The 23940-nt window shown below is 57.3% G+C and overlaps 1 protein-coding gene and 1 long non-coding RNA gene across 4 annotated transcripts in view; both read right to left on the minus strand.

The window, feature by feature from the left end:
• ABCC3 (ATP binding cassette subfamily C member 3) overlaps positions 1–18881 on the minus strand; it is a 51349-nt gene extending 32468 nt beyond the window's left edge. For 2 of the 3 annotated variants that reach the window (XM_045299990.1, XM_045299992.1), the window contains exons 1-8: positions 18812–18881; positions 6409–6585; positions 5881–6006; positions 5541–5678; positions 4191–4316; positions 3940–4001; positions 3119–3244; positions 1126–1314 (exon numbers count right to left, since the gene is read on the minus strand). In XM_045299990.1, coding sequence (XP_045155925.1) covers positions 1126–1314; positions 3119–3244; positions 3940–4001; positions 4191–4316; positions 5541–5678; positions 5881–6006; positions 6409–6585; positions 18812–18856 — 989 coding nt within the window. In that variant the 5' untranslated portion in view covers positions 18857–18881. The remainder of the gene's footprint in view (positions 1–1125; positions 1315–3118; positions 3245–3939; positions 4002–4190; positions 4317–5540; positions 5679–5880; positions 6007–6408; positions 6586–18811) is intronic. The other variant, XM_045299991.1, reaches the window with a different exon arrangement.
• Positions 18882–19107: 226 nt separating this feature from the next.
• Positions 19108–21292, minus strand: LOC123522767. Its single transcript, XR_006680992.1, has 3 exons — positions 21130–21292; positions 20180–20264; positions 19108–19297 (listed from the first exon to the last, which is right to left on the minus strand). It is a non-coding gene; the product is annotated as an uncharacterized LOC123522767 (long non-coding RNA).
• Positions 21293–23940: the final 2648 nt, after the last annotated feature.

The following is a 23940-nucleotide window of genomic DNA, read 5'->3' on the forward strand; positions in this document are numbered from 1 at the left end:
CCCCACCCCCGCCAACAAGTCACCCTGAGGTTAGAGTTAATCACCTCCATCCTTCAGTTACCAGTGACCCCTAGCCTCCCTGGCACTCACCCATCTCTCAACCAGTTCCTGGATCCTTATCTCCTCCCTGGCCTGGGCATCTCACGCCCGACCTGGTTGGCTGACTTCCATCTGGCTTTCCTGCCCTCTGTCACTCACACTGCTAACAGGAAGAACCTTCCGGAAGCCAAGCCAGACATCCCTCCCAGGCTGAAGATCATTCCCAAGCACTCCCAATGCTCCCTCTCCTCAGTTCCTGTGTCTGCCCCTGCCTCTGGGGCCCCTGTCCCCAAAGGCACCCAGAGCTCCCTGAGACAGGTGCTGCCTCGGGCCTTAGAGACCGGGCCTGACCACACTCTCTGCTTCTCCCCTTCCCTAGTTAGCCCACGGGAAGGGCTAACTAGTTCCTGCCCACTCTGCCACCCTTCTTAGCAGTCAAGTGTGCCCTGTCTCTCCCTCCCTGTCCCCCAGGGGTTCCCAGGAACCTGAGATAGCTTGGCCAACACGCTACTCTCATGGGTTCACACGTCAGTGACTCCCACGCAATGGGTGTGCAGCCCGTGTCTTATTGATGCCCTCGTCCTGGTGTCTGCCGCCATGCCGGCTACCTTCTGTAAGTGCCGGCCAGATGGATGGGCGTGTGGTGAATGCAGGCAGGGAGAGGTCGGGCTCTCTTGGCCACGCCCTCTGAGAGCTTCTTTAGGCTGAGCCACTCTCGTGACAGGTGACAGAGCCCAATGGTGGTGAGGAGAGCACTCTGGCTGGAGTTGGGGGCCCTGGACTCAGTGCCAACTGTCTCTTCCAGCCGTGGACCCTTCTGTGGGCAAGTTGAGCCATCTCCCTGAGCTTTTCCCAAAGGACCATGGAGTGGGGTGGGGTCTAGGGGATATGCCCCTGTGACTGACACACATCTCTCTGCCTCCAGTCCAAAGAGGGTGCCCGTGAATGGGGAGACTGAGGCTCAGCAGAGAGGTGGTGGTCTGGGCCCGCTGCCCCATAGGTTGCTCCTCCCTCTAGAGGCAGCCCCCAGCCCAGCCCGCCCATGCCCCCACCTGGAGAAGGACCATCGCAGGGGTGTGGTGAGACCTGAGTAGCTGGGGGTTGACGAACGCGAGCAGGTCCTGGATTAGCTTGAAGCCGGAGCTGATGACATATCTGGGGCCAAAGGTGACTATCAGGGCCTTCAGAAAGGACGGCTCCCGGGGGCGGGCCTGGCCCCCCACCAGCACCTCTTCCTCGCCACCTGACACCTTCTCCTTGAACGCAGCCGCGCATCTGTTCCGGGGAGAAGGGGCAGCAGGTAGAAGCGGGCACCTGCCAAGCGGGCACCTGCCAAGGGCGAGCAGGGTGGATGGGTGGGGGTGGGGCTGCTGTCTTGACTCTCAGAGCTGGGAGGCCATAGGGATGACCTTCTGGGGGACTGCATTCAGGCACTAGAGGGCATAGGAAGGGGTGCCCCGCCTCCTACCCAAAGCCATGGAGCTCAGCACTTTCCCCGTCCTGGAGGAGCCCTGGGGTTACTGATCACACCCTAGGCTGTGATCGCAAGCTCCTCAGCAGAACCACCAGCCTGCTCAGGAGAGTCGAGGCTTCCTAGTCCTTAACCCTAGGGCCCAGAAGCCATTGGGGTTTTGGATTCCTGGGAAGAGTTAGTCTTGGAAACTCGCAGGGACCATTTTCCCTGGTCCTATAGGGTCGCTGTGAGTCGGCATTGAGTTTGGTTTGGTGACCCCTCTCCCTGAAGTACTGCTACCTTAGTGGCTCAAGGGTTCGGCTGCTCATGGAAAGGCCGGCATTTCGAACCCACCAGGGCGACAGTCTAGGAAACTGTGGGGCAGCTGTTCTCTGTGCTCAGCGGAAGCCCTGATGGCAGAACCGTTACGCCTGGGCGTGTGATCCGTGGTCAGCAGTTCGAAACCACCAGCAGCTCCCCGGGAGAAAGCCTGGGCTTTCTACTCCGGTGAATAGTTGGTGTGGGAAACCCCCAGGGTTGACGCGATGGCAGTGAGTTTAGTGTTTGTGGTTCTCTGTCCTACAGGGACCCGAGGAGGTGGAACTGACCGGACCACCTCAGCTTGGGTTGATCTTCTCTGTGTCCCCCCACCCCAGGACTGTTGCCAGGCAGGGGGATGCTGTGGGCAGAGGGTGGAGGCATGGCCATTGGCTCAGTCATGGGGGAGCTGAGCAGGGCGAAGGTGGGCAGCAGGGAAGGGCAGAGGGGATACAGCAGGTGGATGGGGCATGCATCTTCTCAAAGGTCCTGCTAACCGAGCCAAGGCCCTGGCCTCTCTCTCCGATGCCAGCTGCCCAGATATCTGGTCTCCTTGGCATGAATGGGCAAGGAGGGGCTCAGTCCTTGGCTTAGGGGTGGGCAGGGAAGGAGAGCACTAAGCCCCGCTCTCCTAGCTTGGGAGGTGGTTGGAGACATGTCCCCAGGAGCTTGGCTGGAGGCGGCCAGTGTGGAGGCTGCCCAGTCAGAGGGTCATTTTAGCAGGCCTGTTCCCCAGCCAGGCGGCACCAGCCTGGGCCCTTTCTTCTTCCTGAAGAAGGCCCTGGAGTCCCGGCTGAGACATGTAGTGCTAAGAGTGCCACTTGGCTCTGCACCGCCAACAAAGGGGCCTTGGGGCTGTCAGAGAGCGGTGGGTCTTAGGGCTCCCGTGTGTTGTATGGGGATAGCTGACACTCCAGGTCTGGGGAGAGGGAGGTGAGCCTATCTGCACGCTGGGGGCCATGCTGGGAATGGAGCAAGAGCTCAGAAAATGATGGCCTTTGTTCCTGCCCTCAAGAGCTAGGGAGAACGGGCCTCAGTCAGGCCCGGGCCGCCACCTAATGGTCCTGATGGGGCTGTTGCCTGTCGTCCAGTCAGGTCCGACCTGCTGGGACAGGCTAGAAGCGCCCTCCGGGGTTCAAGCCTCTTCTGCGTCGGGTGGCTGGTAGGTTTGGACCATGGCAGATCCTTACCCAGTCTCCTCGGTGGTACTGCACTGCCACAGGTGGGCTGTGCCCATTCTTTTCCCCCGGGGTGGGGGGTGGGGCAGGAGCTGGGCTGGAGGGGTGTGCTGCCCAGGGCAGAGCTCACCGTGCAGCCTTCTGCTGCTCCCACGTCTCCAGCAGCTGCTGCACCACCACGTGGGTGCGGTCGTTCTCGTTCAGAGACCAGAGGTCCCCATTCTCCAGGGGTCGCCGGTAGCCAAGGATGGCCATCCTGCAGTGGGGATGGCAGAGGGGGCCCCCAAGTTGCAGGAGAAGCCTGGCCCTGGAGGCATCCTCAGAAAGGAAGGGCCCCCCTAGGGGGTACTCATCAAGGGGGATGGCCCTTTTGTTGCCAGGTGAGCAGGTGGCAGGGCCCCCTCTGGAAGCTTCCTGCCTCTGCCCCCGCCAGCCCCGGGTGCCCCGACCCCCCTCTGCTCCCTGGGCTGTGGCTTAATCCTTTTGGGCTGGGCCAGGCGAGACTCAGGCTGGTGGAGTCTGCCCGGCCTCAGGTGCCTCCTCCGTGCAGAGGGGTAATGAGCTGTCACCCAGCTCACAAACACAATTATCCAACCTGAGCCACTCAGAGGGGCTGCCGAGGAGATAACAAGCTGCAAGCTCCCCGGAGACTGAAGAGCTGGGGACTCATTCTCATCTCCTCCCTGCCCCTGGCCTGTCCCCCTAGGCCCGTCAGATGCAGGACTGGCCTGCCGCCTGGGTGGGCACTGAGCCAGGCCTACACTCACTCACCCCTGCAGCCCAAACACACAGGCTTTTCCACCCTGGCCTGCCCCATGCCTGGCGGGGAGAGCAAGCTGAGGGCCACCCAAGCCCAGCTCATCAGGCCCTGAACTTCTGCCCCTTCTGGCCTGGCCGCCCTCGTCCCTCTCCCAGTCCCTCTGGCCCAGGCTGCAGGAAAAGCCAGCTCACTCGGTGAACCACCAGAAAGTCAGACGGGAGAGGAAGCCGGCGCTGGTCTCTGGGCTGGGGTTCTAGAAGGCAAGAGAGCAGACGGGGGAGTCAGGAGTGGCCCTGGTTCCTCTCTGCTCCCGGCCATGCTCCCAGGACTGTAGGGGTGGCTCCTCTCATTGGCACCCCTCCTCCCTTGGAAGGATCTTGCTGGTGGGGGCTTGGGGTTCAGATGGATAGCACAGGTACCCTGGCTTCTGTGGGAAACTCACAGCGTCGATGTTCTTTGGGGAGAAGAGGGGCGGCTTCTCTCTGAAGCAGGACAGGATGAGGGCAGAGAGCAGCAGGGCAAAGTGGATGTAGAAGGTGGTGAAGCGGAAGGGGTCGGAGATCCTGCCCTGGAAGGAGAAGGGACCCTGGGCTGGGGGTCTCGGCTCCGAGAGAGCTTCGGAGTGTCAGGGTCCTGGGGTGCAGGCTGCTGGGGGCCCTAGGTCACACCCCAGATGGGGTGGGGTTGGGTAGAGTAGGGCCACTGCTCGGTGGGGACTCGCCAAGCACTCTGGGAGCATCGTCTGAGGGGGGCCCATTCAGTGACCTTCATAACCATGGGGTGCGGCTGGTACTGAGGGTCTCTCGTGTTGTTGGGAGGTGTCCTCGAGTCGGTTCCGACGCACAGTGACCTGTGCGCAACCACACACAACACCGCTATCCCAACAACGGTTCTTAGGTTTGAGCCCATTGTTGCAGCCACACCGAGCACGGTGTCCTTCTCCAGGGACCGGTCTCTCCTGACAAGTCCAAAGTGTGTGAGGCCAAGCCTCTCCATTCCTGCCTCTAAGGAGCCTCCCGGCTGTACTTCTTCCCAGACAGTCCTTTGTCCTTTTAGCAGTCCACGGGACTCCCAGCACTCTTCGCCAGGACCCTAAGCCACACGCAGCGATTCTGCCTCGGTCGTCCTTGTTCCCTGTCCCTCGTGCACACCCACATGAACCCACCTCGGGTGGCATCGTGGGCTGTGCACTGGGCTGCCAGCCTGGAGGCCAGCAGCTCAAAGCACCAGTCGCTCGGGAGAGGGGCAATCTTAGTTTGCAGTTGAGCAAACCAAGTTTCAACGGGGTGAAGTAACTGGCCCCAGACCCCATCAAGAGCATGCTTAGAGCCTGGGGTGAAGACATGGGGGAGTTCACTAGACCAACCCCCACAGTGTTCCAGATCCTCCCCCCGCCACTGGGGGTGGGCATCTTCTCTGGGGAAATCAAAAGAAAGGTGGGAAGAGAGAGAGAAACAAGAAGACAGGGTTCTGGGTGAGCCTTCCACCCCTCCTCCCCACCCATCGCCCGTAGCAGACACCTGCAGGGGTGGGGGGTGGAGGCTACAGAGCAGCTCCAGCACTCCACGAGCCCACCCACCACCGGCAGCAGCAGAGACCTGGCCCCTGGGGTCCCCTGCGTTACTCTGGCCCCGCACCTGCTACCCAGCCCAGCCTGTTCCCTGCACCCAGGGGACAAGAGGGAACAAGAACCTGAAAGGGGGCTGAACAGCAGAGGGGTCCAGGGAGCATGGAAGGAGCCGCCACCCCAGACGGGCTGGGCCTGGCAAGGTCCCTGGGTCCAACCCCTTACCTCAGCCACGGCCGACAGGATCTTGGAGCGGAAGGGGACAATGGCGCAGAGCACACACAGGAACCAGAAGACAGTGAGGACCCCCGAGGACTGGACGCCCCGCAACCGCTCGTACTGGATCAGCAGGGTGGCCAGCAGCTGCGGAGGGTGGGAGTGGGGAGGCAGGGAAGGCCCAGAAGACCACATCCATCTGGATTTGCCGCAGTCCCCCCTCACCCACAGGGCTCTATTTCCTGGGGCCACACCATCCTCCCCCCACCCCCAAGGTGTCCAGCCCTTCTCTTCGGAGCCCATGGTCTCCCCATCTGGAGACCCTCCATTCCCTGGGCCGCACACTGACCATAGTGAGCCCCACCACCAAGGGGGTGACCAAGAAGATGGGGGCAGGCGCCTGGCCACGGAGCAGGCCGTGGAAGGAGTAGAAGAGGTCCGCCCAGGAAACACACCACAGCAGGGCGCCCAGCGCCTGTGGACAGGGCACTGGTTGGAGGCCCCTCCCCAGAGGCAGGAGCAGCCCCAGCTGGGGAGGAACCTCTGCATCCGGACCCACCACAAGGCACTAGCCTGGGCATGGCTCTCTGGACCGGGCAGAGCTGGCTGGAAGCTTGGCGGGGTAGGGGCTGGGGTGGGGGGAAGTCTTGCTGGAGGAGGAGCTTGAATGCCCCCAAGCAGAGACTATCCCAGTTGGCTACATCCCCAGCTGGTGGGCTACGCAGGCCCAGAGCTGCAGGCCAAGGAGGCAGGGAAGACCGGAGGACCAGAACAGGCTGGGGTGGCAGCAGGCCCAGGCCCAACACAGCTGATGGGGCTAGTGGGTGATGGGTCCATTGAAAGGAGAATTCCCAAGCCCAGCCCCCTCAGCCCTTACCGTCTTCAGCCTGCAGAGATGGGAGAGGACGATGTAGCCGCCATGGTAGCGGCGGAGGTAGAGCAGGTAGCAGGGCAGGGCAGCCCACAGGTAGATGCAGGGGGCCCAGGCCAGCAGAGAGTTCTGGAAGCAGGGTGTGAGGTCGGGGTTGTCTGTGTGCAGGGACAAGTTGGAGTCCTGGCGACAGAGAATGAGGCAGGGCTGGACAGCCTTCTGGAGGGAGAGGCCAGGCCAGGGGAGGGGAGGGGGCAGGAGCAAGCAGGGATGAGCATGTGTGTGGGAGGGAGGGGGTGCAGTCTGTCCAGGGAGGCCGTGGGGTCCACCGGAGCCTCCCTCTCCTCGCTTCTCTCTCTCAATAGTGGAGGCATTGTTGGCGGTGCAGAAGCGCATCCAGTTAAAACGGACAAGCTGAGGGGTTTCGGGTGTCCACACCCAGGAAACCATGTCCATGTGAAGATGCAGGGAATTCCTGCCTCAGCCCCACCCCCCATAAGTTCCCTTGTGTCCCGTTGCAGCCCAGCCCTCCCCCACCCCGGACCAAGTGACAGAGAGATATATAGATAGAGAGAGCGCACTTTCTGTACCTCTAGGTTCCCACTCTCGTTTATTAAAAAAAACACTTCCTTCTATTTTAAAATGTTATGCACAGAGCTAAAGGGGTCAGGTGGCATGGTGGGTTAAGTGCTGGGCTTCTAACTGAAAGGTCAACGCTCAAACCCACCACCTCTCCGGGGAGAAGGAAGCGACGGCTGTCTGCCCGTTAAGACGGACAGCCTCCGAAACCCTAAGGAGCAGCTCTCCTCTGCCCTGTGGGGTCGCCAGGACCTGGGGTAGCTGGAAGGCAGAGGGCAAGGGTCCAGGAGCTTCTCTGGACGTTGGGTAGTTGTGAGTTCAAAGGAGCGAGAGAGGCAGGGAGGACTTTGTCAATGACAGACCTAGAGTGACCCGCTGGAGTGGCGTGACCCCTCTGGTCTTTGAGGACCTGTCAAGTTGACCCCAACTCATGGCGACCCCATTGCAGCCGGGTAGAATGGGGTCCAGATTGTTTCCAGGGGCTAAGTTTCCCAAAGGTGACCGACAATCCTTTCTTCCGAGCGGTGGACGTGAACCGCCAAGCTTTGGGGTAGCAACCAAGAGCATGAGCCGTTTTGCACCCAAACCAAACTCATTGCCATTGAGTCGGGTCTAACTCATAGTGACCCCATAGGACAGGGGAGAACTGCCCCTGTGGGTGCCCAAGACGGAAACTCTTTACGGGAGTAGAGAGCCTCATCTCTCTCCCATGTGTTGGCTGGTGGGTTCAAACTTCTGGCCTTGTGGTTAGCAGTCCAACGTGATGCGCCATGCAGGCCTAACTGCGCCTAAACACTATTTTTTGAACAGAGGCGGGGCGTACATCCATCAGTCTCAGACTCCACTGAGCTGGTTTTCTCCATCAGTCTCAGACTCCACTGAGCTGGTTTTCTCCAAGGCTGCCAGAGACCCGTCTCCCTTAGCCTTCACTGTTCTCCACAGAAAGCTCAAAAAATAGAAGCAGATGACCGGGTAGCCCCAGGCATAGCGCAGAAGGTGCCCTAAGGGCTTTCGAAGACTCGTTTTGGTTTTTTTCCCCAGAGTAGCTTGCCAGGCCTTTCTTCGTAGGTACCTGAGTGGACGCGGAACCTCCACGCCTTGGGCTGGTGGCCACGCGCTCAGCCATGCCACCACCAGGGCTCCTAACCGACTTTCTGTTTCCATAGACCTGCTATTCTAGAGCCTCCATGGTAACGGAATCGTATCATATGTGGCCGTCTGTGTGGTTTATTTTTCTTTCTCATTGAACATGTTTTTAAGCTTTATCTGTGTTATCGCACCTATTACTACTTCTTGCCTTTGTATCGCTAAACCGTATTTCATTACATGGTGACATGGCATTTTGTGTGGCTGTGCATTCATGGGTGGGTACTGGGTGGTCCCCACCATTTGGCTATGATGAACAAAGCCATTTCTTTGGGGCATACCCGGGAGGGAACTTCCTGTCTGGTGGCTGATGGTGGTTGCCATTGGGTGGATCCCAGTTCATGGTAACATCACGTGTGCAGAGCAGAACACCTCCCTCCAGGTGGTTTTCAGTGACCTCTGGGAGGATTTGAACCATCCAACTCTTGACTCACTGCTGAATGCTTAGCCATTTGTGCCACCTCGGGAGTCTGGTCATATGGTAGCCATGCATTTAGCATGAGGCACTAGTTGGTGCAGCCCATCACTCAGTCAGTGAACTTTCACTCCACTCCATAGAATAAACAACCTGGTGTTCTTCTGGGAGGTGGAGGCGTGGCTCAGTGTTTGACGGACGTGGGGAAGGGTTAGACAAGCAGCCTCCTTGACAATCTACAAGGATTCCTTTCTCTCTGCATTTCTTCTTCCTCCTGGGGCCAGCCTGTAGACATGGACTCTGGGTCCTGACCCTGGCCCATGGCTCTGTCCCCATCACATCTGTCATCAATGCTTACAGTCCGTACTGAAGGGCCCCATACCCACGTAAAGAGCTCTAATCCTACCCTGAGCCTCAGCTCCCACGGTCTACGGCCACTCGATGGCTTCCCCATCTGTCCTCAGACACTTCACACTCAGCACCCCTCAAGCCCAGCGTGTCTACTACCCGCTGCCAGGACCAGCCTTCCCTAGGGCCTTGCCGGCCTCTGCCAAGGGCACCACCCATCTCCCAATCACTCAGAGGCCCATGGAGGCCCCAGGTCATATTGACTCTGGGTGGAGTCGAGATAGCAACCAGTCTTGTGTTTGAGTCTGGACTCCACTGCTTCTAAGCTCTATGACCTTGGGTAAGGTTTGTGACCACTCACCAAAATGGACCTTGGTTTCTATGCCTTCCGGCTGGCCCCTCTTACCCAGTCCCTAAGCCACTATTCTGGCCCAGGCTCTCACCAACTCAGGGGACATTTCGACCAACTGCTGGTTCCTTTCCTGCCAAAGCCCTGGGGCCCCAAATCCCTGACCTACTATCTTGGTTTCCTTCCCTGGTGTCAAAGAGCCCCAGGGCTCAGTCCTCTGCTGTCTGCCTCTCCTCCTCCATCTGCCATCCTCTTCATCCACGGCTCCCAAGTTCATCTTTGCAGTCCCCCGTGACATCTAGCTGAGCTCCATCCCACACCGAGGTGGCCTCCAAGCACCTGCACAGGGCCTCTCCCTGCAGGAAGCTGCCCTAGCCACCCAGGACTTTCCCTTGGTGTTATCCTTTAAGGCCTTGGCAGGGCGGTTAAGTGGTTTACTGCCTGAGTGATAAAGGGCCTTGTGTTTGCCCGGTGTTTTATTACAGCACTCAGGCGGCGGTTGGCTGTGGTCTCAGAACACCTCCCAGAGGTAGATGGGAGGGGGTCTTTGAGCCCAATGCACAAAAGAGAAAGTGAGATTCCCTTGCTTGACTGATAGGTGGATGGAGATGGGACTGGCATCCAGGCTGGTGACACTAGCTGGGGTCCCCCCAAACCGGCTGCCTGGACCTACACCCGTGAACACAGCCTCTCTAGAGCAGTAGCAGGGCCCTTGGGGCAGGCCCCGGGCCCTGGGGCTCTTGATCTCCTGCCCAGACTCTCTGACTCCCAGCCCATCCTCCGTCCATTCACTGAAGGCCTAGAGAGGGTGGGGAGGGCAGAGCCGGGTGAAAGGTGTGGCAGGGAACCACCTCTCTTGAGTGTGGAAGCTCCTGGCACAGCTCTTTGGGTGGCAAGGGAGGCAGGTAGGTCCACGGAGAGGACCTGGCTTGGCTCTACCATTTAGCCTCCGTCTCCAAGTGTGAGTAACAGCGCTGCATGGGAGATGGGATGACAACACTCCTGGAGGCGAGCCCCAGGGGCGTGGGGGGGTCAGTGCACTGGGCTGCCTGCCTGCAGGGACTTGTGTCAACACCACAACAGACAGCCTGATCTGCAGCTACAGCCAAGACGACCCAAGTGGCTGTTGGACTGGACTCCTTTTCTCCAGATGGACAGAGTCCTCCCCAGGGGGCAGGGGCAACCACTCACGCCTGTGCCCATGCCTACCGGGAGCCCTTGTGAGGGCATTTATTTGACATGTCATCAGGCACACGTCCAGAAGGGAGTTTCTGACGTCTTCTGCCTTCTCCCCAGCTGGACCCGCTCCACCCCAGCCTGCCCACCTTGGTGGATGGCCACACTGGGATCCTTGACCCAAACCAAACTCCTTGTCATCAAGCCGATTCAGACTCATGGTGGCCCTGAGGGACAGGGCAGCACTGCCCCTGTGAGTTTCTGAGACTGTCACTGTTTTCCTCTTTCTGGAGGTACAGAGGGGAGCCCTGGGGCAGAGTGGGGGCCCTTTGGGCTTTGATCTGCAATGTCAGCAGTTTGGAAGCACCAGCGGCTGGGGGAGAAAGACAGGGTGGGGCTTTGCACCCCTGCAAAGAGTGACTGTCCAGAAACCCCCAGGGGCAGTGCTGCTCCATCCTACAGGGTTGCTGTGAGTCAGCATCGACTCAACGGCAATGAGTTAGGCTTTTGGTTTTGGTTGGTGGTTTGGGGTGTTGTGTTGTTGTTGTTCTCCCAAGGAGAGGCTGGTGGTTTCAAACTGAGCACGTTGTGTATCACAGCCCAACTCGTAACCACGATGCTGCTTCCCAGGGCTCCCCCTTTCATTCAGTGCCAATGCCAAAGCCCCATGCAGCTCCCAACAACCCCCCCTTCTTCCTCCTGAGCCCCCCTCCCCTGGCCTCAGTGCTGCTCAAGCACGCCTTCCCCCTTGCCCCACCCACTCCCCTGTCTGCACAGCAGCAGCTTGGAAGCAGGAGCTGGTCCACAGCTCCTTCTCTGCTGTCACCACCCGATTTCCATGGCAACGACACTTTCCTTAATAATGTGATTAAACAGCTGGATAGGGCTGATAAGACATAAGGTCCAGCACCCAGAAGGGACCGGACAGTTAACACTCCTCTCCTTCCTGGGAACCGAGGCTGGGATCCCTGCAGACCAGCCAGCTAGGGACGCACCCCTGCCCTAGCCCTGCCCTAGCCCTGCCAAGGCTTTCCCAGCCCCCGGGCCCCAGGCCCCGTGGACAGCTCTGGCAGGAAGAGAGTAATGACATCCTTAATCTGGTGTGCTGTGGGAAGTGAGGGAGCCAGAGGGTGCCCCGCAACTTCTGAGGTCTGATTGTCAGCGGGAAGGGACCTCAGACAAGATCATTTATCTTGCTGGAAACGGGGGTGCTGAAGGGCTAGGGTGCTCACTGAGACACAGAGGCTGGGATGGGACACTGGGGGAAGGGCAGGCTGTCCTGAGCTGGCCGTTGCCTCACAGATCTCACTGACCAACTTGCTTCTGGAAGGGGCCGTGGCAGCCAAGAGCACGCGCTGTCTGTGTACCAGGGGGAGTCCTGGGTGGCACACACAATTAAGCACTCAATTGCTCACCGAGGGATGGGTTAGAGGCCAAGCAGGGGTGTCAGCGAGAGAAGGGCTGGTGGTCTCCTTCTGCGCCCCCCGGAATCGCCGTGAGTGGGGTTCCACTCAATAGCAGAGGCTGGACTGGCCAGGATCCCAGTTCATGTTCGAGAGCTGGGACCCAGAAGAAGCTGCCCATGTCCCCACCCGCTGACCCCGGCATTCTAGCCAGAGTCCTACGCTTTCCCTTCCTCCCCAGAGGGGCTCAGCACCAGCACTTGGAGCACCGGAGCAGGAAACCAAAGACCAAACTCGCTGCCACCGAGTCAGTACCGCGACCCCCTGGGACAGGGTATGACTGCCCCTGTGGGTTTCTCTTGCCGGAGCGAAAGCCTCATCTTTCTCCTGGACACAGGAACCAACCCACCCACCTCTGCTTCTTCTTCTTCCTCTTTTTTTTTTCTTCTTCCAATCAGCTCTTCCAACCACCCTTGAATGACTTCCTGTTTGCCATTCTGTTACAGGTTGGAGAACAGGGGTTGCCATCACCCGAGTAACAGATTAACTGGGATCCTGGGAGCCTCTAAAGTAGGAACCTGAATATCCAGTTAGAAGCAGAAATGCAATCAGGGTTAAGCTCTCTCCTTCGCCTTGCCGGCACGCTTCCCCAAGGCAGCTCCATCCCCAGGCCCAGAGCCAGAAAGAGCTCCAGGTGAGGGTGGGGAGAGGCCTGGTTACCCTAGTAGTGGCACACTAGGGTCTCCCCCTCCCCCAGGGTCTTAGTCCACCTGCCACCCCTGGGACACCTCACCAGTGTCAGCTAGAGGACTGGCTGGGCCACCCCCCTTCCTGTGGGCTGGCCCCAAGCTTCGGAGACCATCTCCCTCTCCCCAGCCAGCAGGCCACGTTGGCCTAGCTTCCTCCCAAATGCTGCCTCCCTGACTCACTTCCTTCCACAAGACCCAGGCCTTGGCACAGCAGCCAGCCTGCACTCACCAGGGGCCACATCCCCTGTCAGAAGCCAGGGAGTGAGCTGAGTGGGAGGCAATTCCAGGAGCCCCTGCCTGCATGAGGTTTCTGAAGCTGTCCGTCTTGATGAGAGCAGATAGCCTCATCTTGCTCCCTCAGAGCAGCTGAGGGGTTTGAACCGCCATCCTTGCAGTTCGCAGTCCAAGGGTTACCTAACAGTGCCACCATGGGTCTGACAAACTGATACACGGGAGGAAAACATGCATCTAGAGGTGCCTCTGACAAAGGGCCTGGGGACCTCCTTCCCAAACATCAGACACCAAAAGCCCTATGGAGTGCAGTGTGCTGGGACACCCAGAGGTCACCAGGAATCCGAATAAACTGGAAGTAACTACCACCCCCGACCCAAGCCATGTGCACCCTTGCACCCACTCAGGAGCCCAGCCTCTGCCAATTTCTCGACATCCGTCACAGGAGAAAGATGGGGCTTTCTATTGCTGTCAAGAGTCCACAAGGGCAGTTCTACCCTGTCCTCTAGGGTCACTATGAATTGGCATCGACTCGGTGGCTCTGAGTTTGGTTTGGCACTTGCCACGGTCAACATTGAAAGCGGAACCTTGTCCATTCCTCGTCTGCTTGTGTGGTCACCCACTCATACTGGGCCACGGCCCGGGAGGACACGCAGGAGACCCTGCCGGCATGGTGAGTTCTGCACTGTGCAGCTAACTGCAAACTCAGCAGTTGGAAGCCACCGCGCTGGCTGCCCTGAAGGAGAAAGAGATAGCTCCCGTAAAGATGTACAGCCTTAGAGACCCACAGGGGCAGTTCCGCCCTGACCTATAAGGTCGCGAGGAGTCGGAACTGACGCAATGGCATGGCGTTTGAGTTTGACCGTCACCCTTTGCCTCCAAACCGAGCAGCTCGAGACCTGAAAGGGACCCTAGGGTCCACCTAAGCACAGCTGGAGCCCGCAGCAAGAGAGGGACTCGCCCAAGCTCACGCAGCTAGTGAGTGGCAGGGTCAGGACCTACCCAGACGCGATCTCCAAGGAATCAAGTCTTGGACAGCAGCCGAAGGGGTCCCGAGAGTACCTTCCCCACGCTAGCTGGAACAGCGGCCGGTGCTCGGCTCTACCTGGAGGTGTTTCTTCGTAGGTTGCCCCTCTCGAGGGGGCACACAGACTACCAAGAGTGTGGAAATATCAGAGAAGGAACTAGCCAATGTCCCTTCAACTCTGCCTTCCCTCTGCCCGGTTGACACAGAGTAGGACCCACAGCCCTCCCTGGCTGGAACCCTCTCCCCAACATCCCTACCTAGTGGTCACCAGCCATGTTCTTCTATGCTCCAGGTGACAAAGAACCCACTACTTCTCAGGACAGCTCTGATGGCCAGGCCCTTGGGATTTAGGAGTTGACATCAGCCCCTCAGGAGCTGCCTGGGGTCAGCGGATCAGGGCGAATTCTTTGAAGAGATGGAGTCCTTCATCCCCAGGTGCTCCTCCCACCTCAATTGCTCACATGGGAAACTAATCCTCCAGGCTGGGGACAACAGGGCTGTAAGGAGACACCACCACCTCCTTGTGCCCAGGCAGCTGGGGCTCACAGTCCGCTCATTTGGAATTTATTTCCATGGAAACTTACAAGGCACTCAGAGATTTGGTAACCTGCCCACAAGAGGGTAGAGGTGAGAGAGAAAGGATGCGAAAAAAGTAATACATCATTCACCCGGTGCACCGTGTGTGTGTGTGTGTGTGTGTGTGTGTGTGTGTGTGTGTGTGTGTGTGTCTACAGGGCCCTGGGGGCTGCCCTGAGGTCTCTCACCCTCGGGTTTAGGTAGGACCAAACCAAGCCAAAATAAACATACTGCCGCCGATCAATTCTGACTCAGCAACTTTACAGGACAGAGCAGAACTGTTCCGTAGGCGTCCAGGGATTTCAAGCTCTATGAAAGCAGATTGCCTCGTCTTTGTCCCAGTGGAGCTGCGGTGGGTTGGAATCACCGACCTTCGGGTTAGCAGTCCAATGCTGCACCTACGGCCACCAGGGCTCCTTCACTGGGCGAAGGCTGATGAATTCAGCTGGGATCAGCTACTCTTTTCCCCAGCAAGCAGCAGAGATGGCAGGCCCCAGCTCAACAATCCTGCCTATAACTTTCATGAGTCCAAACTTCCCCTTCTAAGCCCATTTCTCTTCTGCTTCCCTCCTCTCCCCAGAGAACAGCAGGACCTGCCACCCGTAGCATAGCAAGCTCTCTAGTTCTCAACATCGGTTCATGTTCTCTATCGCGCTCCACGGAGAACCTTAGGAGGTGGGCTATTTTTCCCTTTCACTGATGAACACCCCAGGTTGTATGGATAAACGAGTGAAAGAAATGCTTCTGAAGTCAACAAGTGGCCCAGGGGGCCTTGAACCCTGCACCTTCTCTTTCTTACTCCCAGCATCACCTCCAACAAGGTAGGACACCTGTAGGCCCCAGGGGAAAAGGTTCAGCAACAGGTATTCCTGAATAGCAGGCAATGCACGGGAGATGCAAAGCAGACCCTTTGGGGGCCACCTGAGAGATAGCAGGGGCTCCAGGCTCCATGCCTCAGGCACTCCCTGGTCTCATCTGCAAGCCCTCAGGAGATCTGGTCCACCATGTAATTGGGAATCTGCCAGTTCTCTCTTCACTCCATCCCTAGTCCTGCTAGCTGGGTGCAGCCTGGAACTAGCTTCCTGGAGCCAAGAGAAGAAGGTGGAGGATCAGGAGTCCTGGGACATCGGAGGTGGGAGGTGGGGAGAAGTAACCATTTGTGGCATCCTGGAAGAGACCCCACAATAATTTATCAAGGGCTTCAAAGAAGGGATTCACCCCTAGGACCTAAATGCAGATAAGTTAACTCTCATTGACCTGCAGGACTCAGTACCTGAGGAGAGGTACTAGACATGAGTAGCAAGTTCAGGGGCCAAGAGTTAGTGACCCAAGGGTCCATAGCTAGGTCATGGCAATGTCTGAACTGCCTCCCGCAGGCTCTACTCCCTAAGCCAGTTCTCTGTACCTGACTATCACACGGCTTTGGCAAGTCCATCCCCTCTGTGGACCTTGTCCGTGTGCCCAGATTTAGGAGAAGCTAAATGGTTCACGCCCTAAGCTCAGACTCTTTTGGATCCTACACTGACATGGGTCCAAGGAGCTCAGAGTTGGGGACAAGGAGTCCTGGGCTGTCCTACTGCAGGTGCCTCACAGCCTGGTTTCTGCACGGTGCTGTGCTCTCAGGGTTTAGGGGTCCACCCAGCATCAGAGGCTCTGGCATTTGAGTCTGGGGCACAACAACCCTTTTGTTTCCAAGTCCTCGACCTGGCCACCCAGTCACCTTGACTATACGGTAGCCACCCCATCAGTGATCAGTGAAAGGAAGTACATGTGTCAAAGAGCAGAGTTGAGCAACCTTTAAACTTTGGTGACAAGTGACCAGGGTGGACACAGAGTGAGTTCCTGACGGGCTGGCCCCAAAGGGCAGTGGCAGAGAAGTTGCACCATCTCAGATGAGCACTTCAGTGACCCCGAGGAAAAGGCAAGTCCCCAAAGACACTGCGTTCTGTTTTTCTTACAGGTCTCATGATTCAATAAATGCCTGCACACCCCGGCCTAGCCCATTCCAAACACAGTCAAGGGCATGGTTCCTGACTGCATGCATCTCTGCACACAGACTCCAGCATGCACATCCACACATACAAAGACACACACACCTTCTGCACATATACACACACCTGACACATGGCATCAGGAAGAAATAGACCGCTACTCGAAAGGCGACAAAGATCCAGCGATCAGGGGCCTCCTGAGAGCGGCCTGGACCTCCCATCACTGGCCAGCCAGGCCTCTACAATGGAGACAGGGTCCTGGAGCTCTGTCAATGCAAGTCAAAGGTGCTGTGGAGAGGAGGGCAAGGGAGCTGAGAAGAACCTCTGGGGCTGTCCCCTCTCAGGGTGACTGAATGGTGCTGGGAGCCCAGAAGCCCTCTGATCTCTTAGCCCTTGACATGAGGGCCAAAGGCTTTCCTCAGTTCCTCCCACCACGCCTCTCTCGGGATCACCCTTTCCCCATCTATAAGGAGTAGATGGATAGATCTGGAGAAAGCCCCGCTGGCACAGCGGTTAAGTTCTCGGCTGCTATTTGAAAGGTTGCTGGTTCGAACCCACCGGCCACTCTGCAGGAGAAAGATGTGGAAATCTGTTTCCATGAAAATGTACAGCCTTATTCCATGATGTTCACCTTCTCAGCACGATCGCTGAAGACAAAGTAGGTGCATAAGCAAATGTGGTGAAGAAAGCTGATGGTGCCCAGCTATCAAAAGATATAGTGTCTGGGGTCTTAAAAGTTTGAAGATAAATAAGCGGCCGTTTAGCTGAGAAGCAACAAAGCCCACGTGGAAGAAGCACACCAACCTGTGTGATCATGAGGTGTCGATGGGATCAGGTATCAGGCATCAAACATAAAAAAAAAATCATATCATTGTGAATGAGGGGGAGTGGGGAGTGGAGATCCAAAGCCCATCTGTTGGCAACTGGACATCCCTTTACAGAAGGGTCGTGGAGAGGAGACAAGCCAGTCAGGGTGCAGCATGGCACCGATGAAACATAACTTTCCTCTAGTTCTTTAATGTTCTTTAGTTCTTAAACTTTCCTCCCCCCACTATCATGACCCCAATTCTACCTTACAAATCCGGCTAGACCAGAGCATGTACACGGTACAGAGAAGAGCTGGAAACACAGGGAATCCAGGACACATAAACCCCTCGGGACCAGTAGTGGGAGTAGCGATACCAGGAGGATAAGGGAAGGTGGGGTAGAAAGGAGGAACCGATCACAATGACCTTCATATAAACCCCTCCGTGGGGGACAGACAACAGAAAAGTGGGTGAAGGGAGACATTGGACAGTGCAAGACATGAACAAATAATAATAATTTATAAATGATCAAGGGTTTGCAAAGGAGGGAGGGGTGGGGAGGGAGGGAAAATGAGGAGCTGAAACCAAGGGCTCAAGTAGAAAGCAAATGTTTTGAGAATGATGATGGCAACAAATGTACAAATGTGCTTGACACAATGGATGGATGTATGGATTGTGATAAGAGTTGTATGAGCCCCCAATAAAATGATTTTTAAAAGAAAATGTACAGCCTTGGGAACCCAATGAGGCGGCTCTACGCTGTCCTACAGGGAACCACTTGAAGGCCGTGGGCTGCTGGAGCACGGAATCCTATGCACGCTGAGTGACAGCGCTTCTCAGAAGCTGCATTGTTTTTGACAAATTGAAGGTGTGCGGCCACCCTCCAAACATTCCCTCTAGCAGCACTTGCTCACCTGTCTCTGCCACATCTTGGTATTTCTCACAATCGTGCAAACTTTTGCATAAAGCCCTTGCACACCGGAGATGAGTATAGCGTCAACCAACATCACGGTATGACTGGACTCGCTTTATGGCCCCCCCAGAGCTCTGGAACACCAGGGTCGCTGTGGTACACAGCCTTCCAGGGCCGGTCTGTCGCCCTTCGCAGACACTGGCGAAAGGTGTGGGCAGAGGGATGGGCGCACCTGCGGAGCCTGCCTAGGAAAGTCCCTGGTGAGCAGGGGCTCTGGCCAGCCTGGGAGTGCCCGGCCAGGTGTGGGCGTGGGCACCGGAGCTGAGCTCCTGGAGCAGGCGCTTATGGACCCACCAGGAACCGAGCTGATGTCGAAGCGCCCCTTCTGCCCCCTGCGCTTGGAGAGAGGCCAGGTGGCACGTGGGCACCCCCTCCGCTCTCCGGTCCCATCCACTGCGCCCGCCTGCCAGAAGTCTTGCTTTCCCAGGCTGGTCCGCGCGGTGGTGGGGGGCTGGCAAGTGAAGGCATGTCCCCAGACATGAGTGGGACCAGACTCTTGGTGGCACGCCGGACCCCTCCCGGCGCCCCTTCACCCCCACCCCCGAGTCTCAGCCCTTCTTAGGGGCTCGGCGGGTGAGCGCCTGCCGCCTGGGCACTTCCTGGTCCCCGCAGGCCAGCACCCCCCAGCCTGGCGCCTTACCCAGAACTTGGAGCCGAGCTCCCCAGAGCCGCACAGGGCGTCCATGGAGCCGGGGCGCCGCGAAGGAACCTGGAGAGAGGACGGGCCCCGGCTCTCGGCCTTTATACCTATCAAGAGGCGGGCCGGGCAGGGCAGCCCGGGCCTCCAGCACCGTCCGCCCCGCGCCCCGCCCCGGCCGGCGCCGGCCCGCCTCCCCAACCCTCCCCGGGCCCTGGCGCCCCAAAAGGAGGGGCTTTGGAAGGAACAGGAGGGTGGGGGTCCGCCCCTTCGCCCTTGGCTACAAACCTCTGTGCCAGTGGCGCCCGGAGGGGGTCTGCTTGTGGCGGGAAGCAGGCTGTCCGCCCGGGCTCCCTCTCCGGACTTCCCCGAGTCAGAGGAGACCTGGGAGGGTCTTCACAGCCTCCAGCAAAGTCCTTGATGGGGTCGCCATGCTCTGGTGCTGCTCTGGGGGGGCCTGGCTCGCATGCCTTCCAGGGATGGCGTGCCCTGTGGAGGCAGACGAGCAAGAGAAACGCCATGTTGTAGCTGCTGAATGACCTACTTGCTTTTCCCAGCCATCTCCGAAAGTCCCATTGATTTTAGAATGTGTTCTCATGCCCCCAGGTTCAAGATGCTAGAGTTCCGTTTAGACTCTTCTTCAACCGATGGTTTAATATTGTTCCTTTTGATGTTGTCATCCGAATGGTGTCGTCAGTCTTGTTATAATCAGTTGTGGTATTGTTTCTTTGATGATAAGGAATGTGCCTTGTAATGCACGCTTGCTCTTCTGGAAGTTACCAGAATGTGATACTCAGTGCTGTACCCTGTCAAGCTCCGTAGCCCTAAAGAATAGTAACAGTAATTTTGTTTTCTGCTTCTGTCCACGCTTGCTTAAGTGGTCGACGAAGGATAAGTGGAGTTTTTGCCTTAAAAGATGGACTGAAATGTTGACCCGGGACTGCAACCAAAGAATCACTTTTAGATTCTAGCAGTCCGGTTATAATCGAATAAAGACTCTTCTAAATTATCAAGACATTATAGCGGCTGCCGTTTATTTGAACCCATAACATTATCTGAGACTGTATTACCTGAAGCTTCCCTTTCCCTCATAAAAGTTACTTGGATTTACAAAAGTGCTTCTGCTGAGAACTGGGGTAAACCATCCCAGAAACCTAACATCCCCACAAGTGGCCTGAGACAGCCGTGGTCATGCACTATGCTGGTGGCCTGAGACAGCCGTGGTCATGCACTATGCTGGTGGCCTGAGACAGCCGTGGTCATGCACTATGCTGGCGGGTGGCTGTCTGTGTGCAAGGGAAGAGGGGAGGCCAAGGCCAGGCCAGGAGCCTTCCTATGAGCCTCCTTCCTGCCTCAGAGTTCATGACTGACCTTTCTGGGATCTGCATTCTGGTCCGTCTGTCCATCCATCCAGCAGGAGCAATCCATCACAGTAGTGCTGACCTTATACAGAGCCCTGGTGGCATCATGGTCACACGTTGGGCTGGGTCAGCAGTGGGAAACCACCAATCACTGCTTTCTCATAGTTAGTCTCCTCCCTTAGGGGTGCGGCAGGGGAGGTTGGGGTGGGGGGGAGGAAATGGAACTAATAATGTTGAGTACGAGATAGAAGACACTGATTGTGGTGATGGTCCTACACCTCTTCTTGATGTGTTGAACTATGGAATTCTCTGGTATGTGAATTATATGCCAGAAAAACTGTTGGGGGGCGGAGAGTTACAGTTTGGGAAGCTCTCCCTGTTCTGTAAGGTCACTATGAGTCAGCATTTTTTGGATGGAAGTGAATGAGACCAATTTCATAGACTGCAATGGGGGAGGATTATCGAGGTTTGTGGAACTTTCAGTGAGGAGAAAGATGGGGTTTTCTGTTGCTGTAAAGAGTTACAGTCTTGGGAAGCCACAGGGGCAATTCTACCCTGCCCTGTGGGGTCGCTGTGAGTTGGTATCAATTCGATGGCACTGAGAGTTGCCAGCAGGCTGTAAGACACACATCTTGTAAACGTCTTCCTCTCCGGGGTGCGAAGTCGGCGAGGGACACCCAGGAAGTGTCCTCCCCAAACTTGTTTCTCCTTTGGCTGCACGTGACTCCACACTCCTCATTGTCAGATGGATTTGGGGTCAGGGGCCTCCAGGTCAGTCTTTCTCTCTACCCCTCTCTCCTGCCTCCCTCGCTCTCTGCTCAGGGCCCTCAAAGCCAACCCAATTCTTTCTTGGGGCCAAGAAGGAATTCTCCCCAGGAAACTCTCCCCCCTCCCCCACCCCATCTCCCCTGTGTCTCACACCCCACCCGGTCCCCACATGCAGGACCTGCCCAGACTCACCCGGGTGCTCCTACCCTGGCACTGGTTCTCAGGGGAAGGTGTTGCCCCCCTCGGGCTGCTCTGCAGCAGGCGTGGGCCAGAGTCAACAAGCTAGTACAGGAGCAGCCAGGCCCATGGCAGCCCCAAAGTCACCAGAAGCGGAGGCCCTCGGGCTACTGTCTAGCACAACAGAGATGTGAGTAGACACCGGGAAGGCTTGGGAGCCAGTGGATAAGATTCCCTCTTCTCAACAGCCCCACCCTCTGCCCTGGGTCAGCTCCCCCCCCACCCCAAGTCCTTCCTTTGTCTGCCCCCTTCCCCAACACTCCCCTGTTATCTCTGGGCAAAGCCTTACCAGCACTCCCCAACACTTGTCACAGTGTGCCTGGGCTATATTTAGTTGTGAAGAATCTGTCTTCTTTGCCAGTCTGAGAGGTCCCCAAAGGCAGGAACCGACTGAGTCACCTCCAACCCCCTCTGCATGCCTGGGGCAGGAGATGCCTTTTGTGTGCTGTGTGACCTTGACAAGCCCCTTGATGTCTCTGGGACCCAGTTTCTGGAGCACCTTGGACATGATGGCAAGCCCTGAGAGTCTAGGAACCTGCAGCCTGAGCAGGCGGGAGCCCTCCCCTTCCCTCCCCCACTCCCAGGCCCCAGCCAGGGTGTCAGCAGCCATGTCCGCCCCACAGCCCTCCTGGTGGTCCTACCCTCTCCACTGGACTCTCTCTTCCACCTCTCCATGGGCAGCCACTGTTTCCCCTCCACTCCAGTTCCCTTTCTAAGCCTTGGGAGGCTGTAGACCCCAGATGAACCAAGGAAATTGGCTTGGGGAGATGTTCTTTCCAGGGCTCTTGGAGAGACACGTCTTCCAAGCAGGTCTCTTTCCTGAGTTGAGTCCCCCAGGACCTGTCTGGGCTCCCACCTAGGGCCCTCCAGCCCCAGGCCTGACCAGGCCACCCAAGAGTTACAGCTCCAGTTTGAGCCTACGAGCCTTGGCTTCTAGCTTATTGTTGGGGCTGAAACATCTTTCTTTCAGCCCCAAGCTTCCCATCTTGTGTCTGGAGCACCATCCTCAAGGCTGAGGCAATGGGTAGGAGCACTAAAGATCATAATGGGGGCCCATGGTGATCTTTGCCTTCCCCCTCCCCTCCCCCTAGGCATTGGGGGCTCACCTGCCTCTCTCCTGCTGGCCCCTCATGGAAGGTCCCTTCCCAAGGAGAGTAAGCATGGTGGCGCTCTGAGGGGGCCTCCCCGGCAGTGTGGGAGGAGCCTCTCATCTTGGGAACCACCTGGCTGTTTCCAGGAAATCCTATGTCCTCTGGGACACCGGTGCCCCCAGGCCTGCCTTCAAGGTCACTCGGCAGATTTCCCCCCCACCTCCGCTGTCTTCATATCCCTGGAAAACTCCTTCAAGAGTTTGCTCAAACCTCCCCACATCCTGGAAGCTGTGGGGTGCAGCCTCATGAGGAAGGGGTCCTTAGGAGCAACTATGCAATTATGAAAAAAGGAGACAGAAAAGCGGGGTGCAGGGACTGATCTCCAATATCTGGAGAAGAGTCCAGAGTTTATTCAGCAATGGGGTTATATAGTAATGTCCCTCCTCCTCCCCACCCCCCAAGCCTCCAGTTAACACATACACAACAGAATGGGCAGTGTTGATCTTGAACATCCTGAGCTCTTTAGGGGAACACTTCATGGTAAATACCGGGCAATTAAGAGACAAGATAAGTAAATCACTCCTTCAGTAAGAAGCTGACATCCTTTCACTACATAGGTGAGGCACCCATAGGAGACAGCTTTAGATTAGCATTTTAGTGGAGGGCACTTGCAGAGAAATCTTTCTCCCTGGAGGTGTGTTTGGGGCGTTATCCACGGTCCCCGGGACTGTGGTGCTATGCCTGGTCGCTAGTGCCAGTTTGCCGAGCCCTGTGGTCACGAGGGGTCAGTAGGCCGCTTACACTTTCTTCCAGGCCCTCAGCTTCCCACAGGAAGCCTCCCTTGAATGCCAGTGTCCCCCACTCCGCCCCTCCCAGCCCTCTCCTGGTGTAGGGACCCTTCTGACAATCCTCCCCCTATTGTCAGGAGAGGATCTTGCTCACCTTCCCCCAAGACGGTAAAGACAGTGAGGCTAGGGGCTGAAAGTTGCTTATCGCAATCTTCAGGTCCAAGGAACCCTGGTGGTGTAGTGGTGGGGCTTCTAACCACCACAAGCTCAGCAGTTCAAAACCACCATCCATTCTGCAGGAGAAAGACGAGGCTTTCTGCTCCCCTACAGAGTGACCCTCTTGAAAGCCCACAGGGGCAGTTCCACCCTGTCCTCTCGGGTTGTGGGGTTGGTTATCCTCGGCCCCCAGGGCACTGCTTGGCTAAGCTGACCCTCAGGGAATGTCCACTGACTGACTACAATTTCTCAATGGAGCCCTGGCGGTATAGTGGTTTGGTGTTGTACTGTGACCCGAATGGTCAGCAGTTCAAAACTATCAGCAGCTCCTTGAGAGAAAGACTGGGCTTTCTTTAATTATTTACTCCTGTAAATAATTACAGTCTCGGAAACCCACCGGGGGTCGCTATGGGTCAGCATTGACTGGATGGCAGGGAGTTTTGAGGAAGTTTCCCCAAGAAGTTACAGGTAGTGGCATTAGGGATGACAGTGCCCACTCTGCTTCCGAGGGTGAAGCACTAAAGGTATGTCCAGTCGGGGAGCTCTCGAGGGGAGCCAAAGGGAGCCCGGGGCTTGGGCTGTGGCAGAGATGAGCAGCCGAGCCCCTTGTCGCCCCCCCCCAGTGGACGGCAGCAGCTCTGGCAGGATGAGCAAGCACCAGCACAAGCATG

The sequence above is a fragment of the Echinops telfairi genome, unplaced genomic scaffold (genome assembly GCF_000313985.2).
Source record: "Echinops telfairi isolate 266 unplaced genomic scaffold, ASM31398v2 ScPeMD7_7458;HRSCAF=8496, whole genome shotgun sequence".
In the NCBI taxonomy this organism is placed as follows: domain Eukaryota; kingdom Metazoa; phylum Chordata; class Mammalia; order Afrosoricida; family Tenrecidae; genus Echinops; species Echinops telfairi.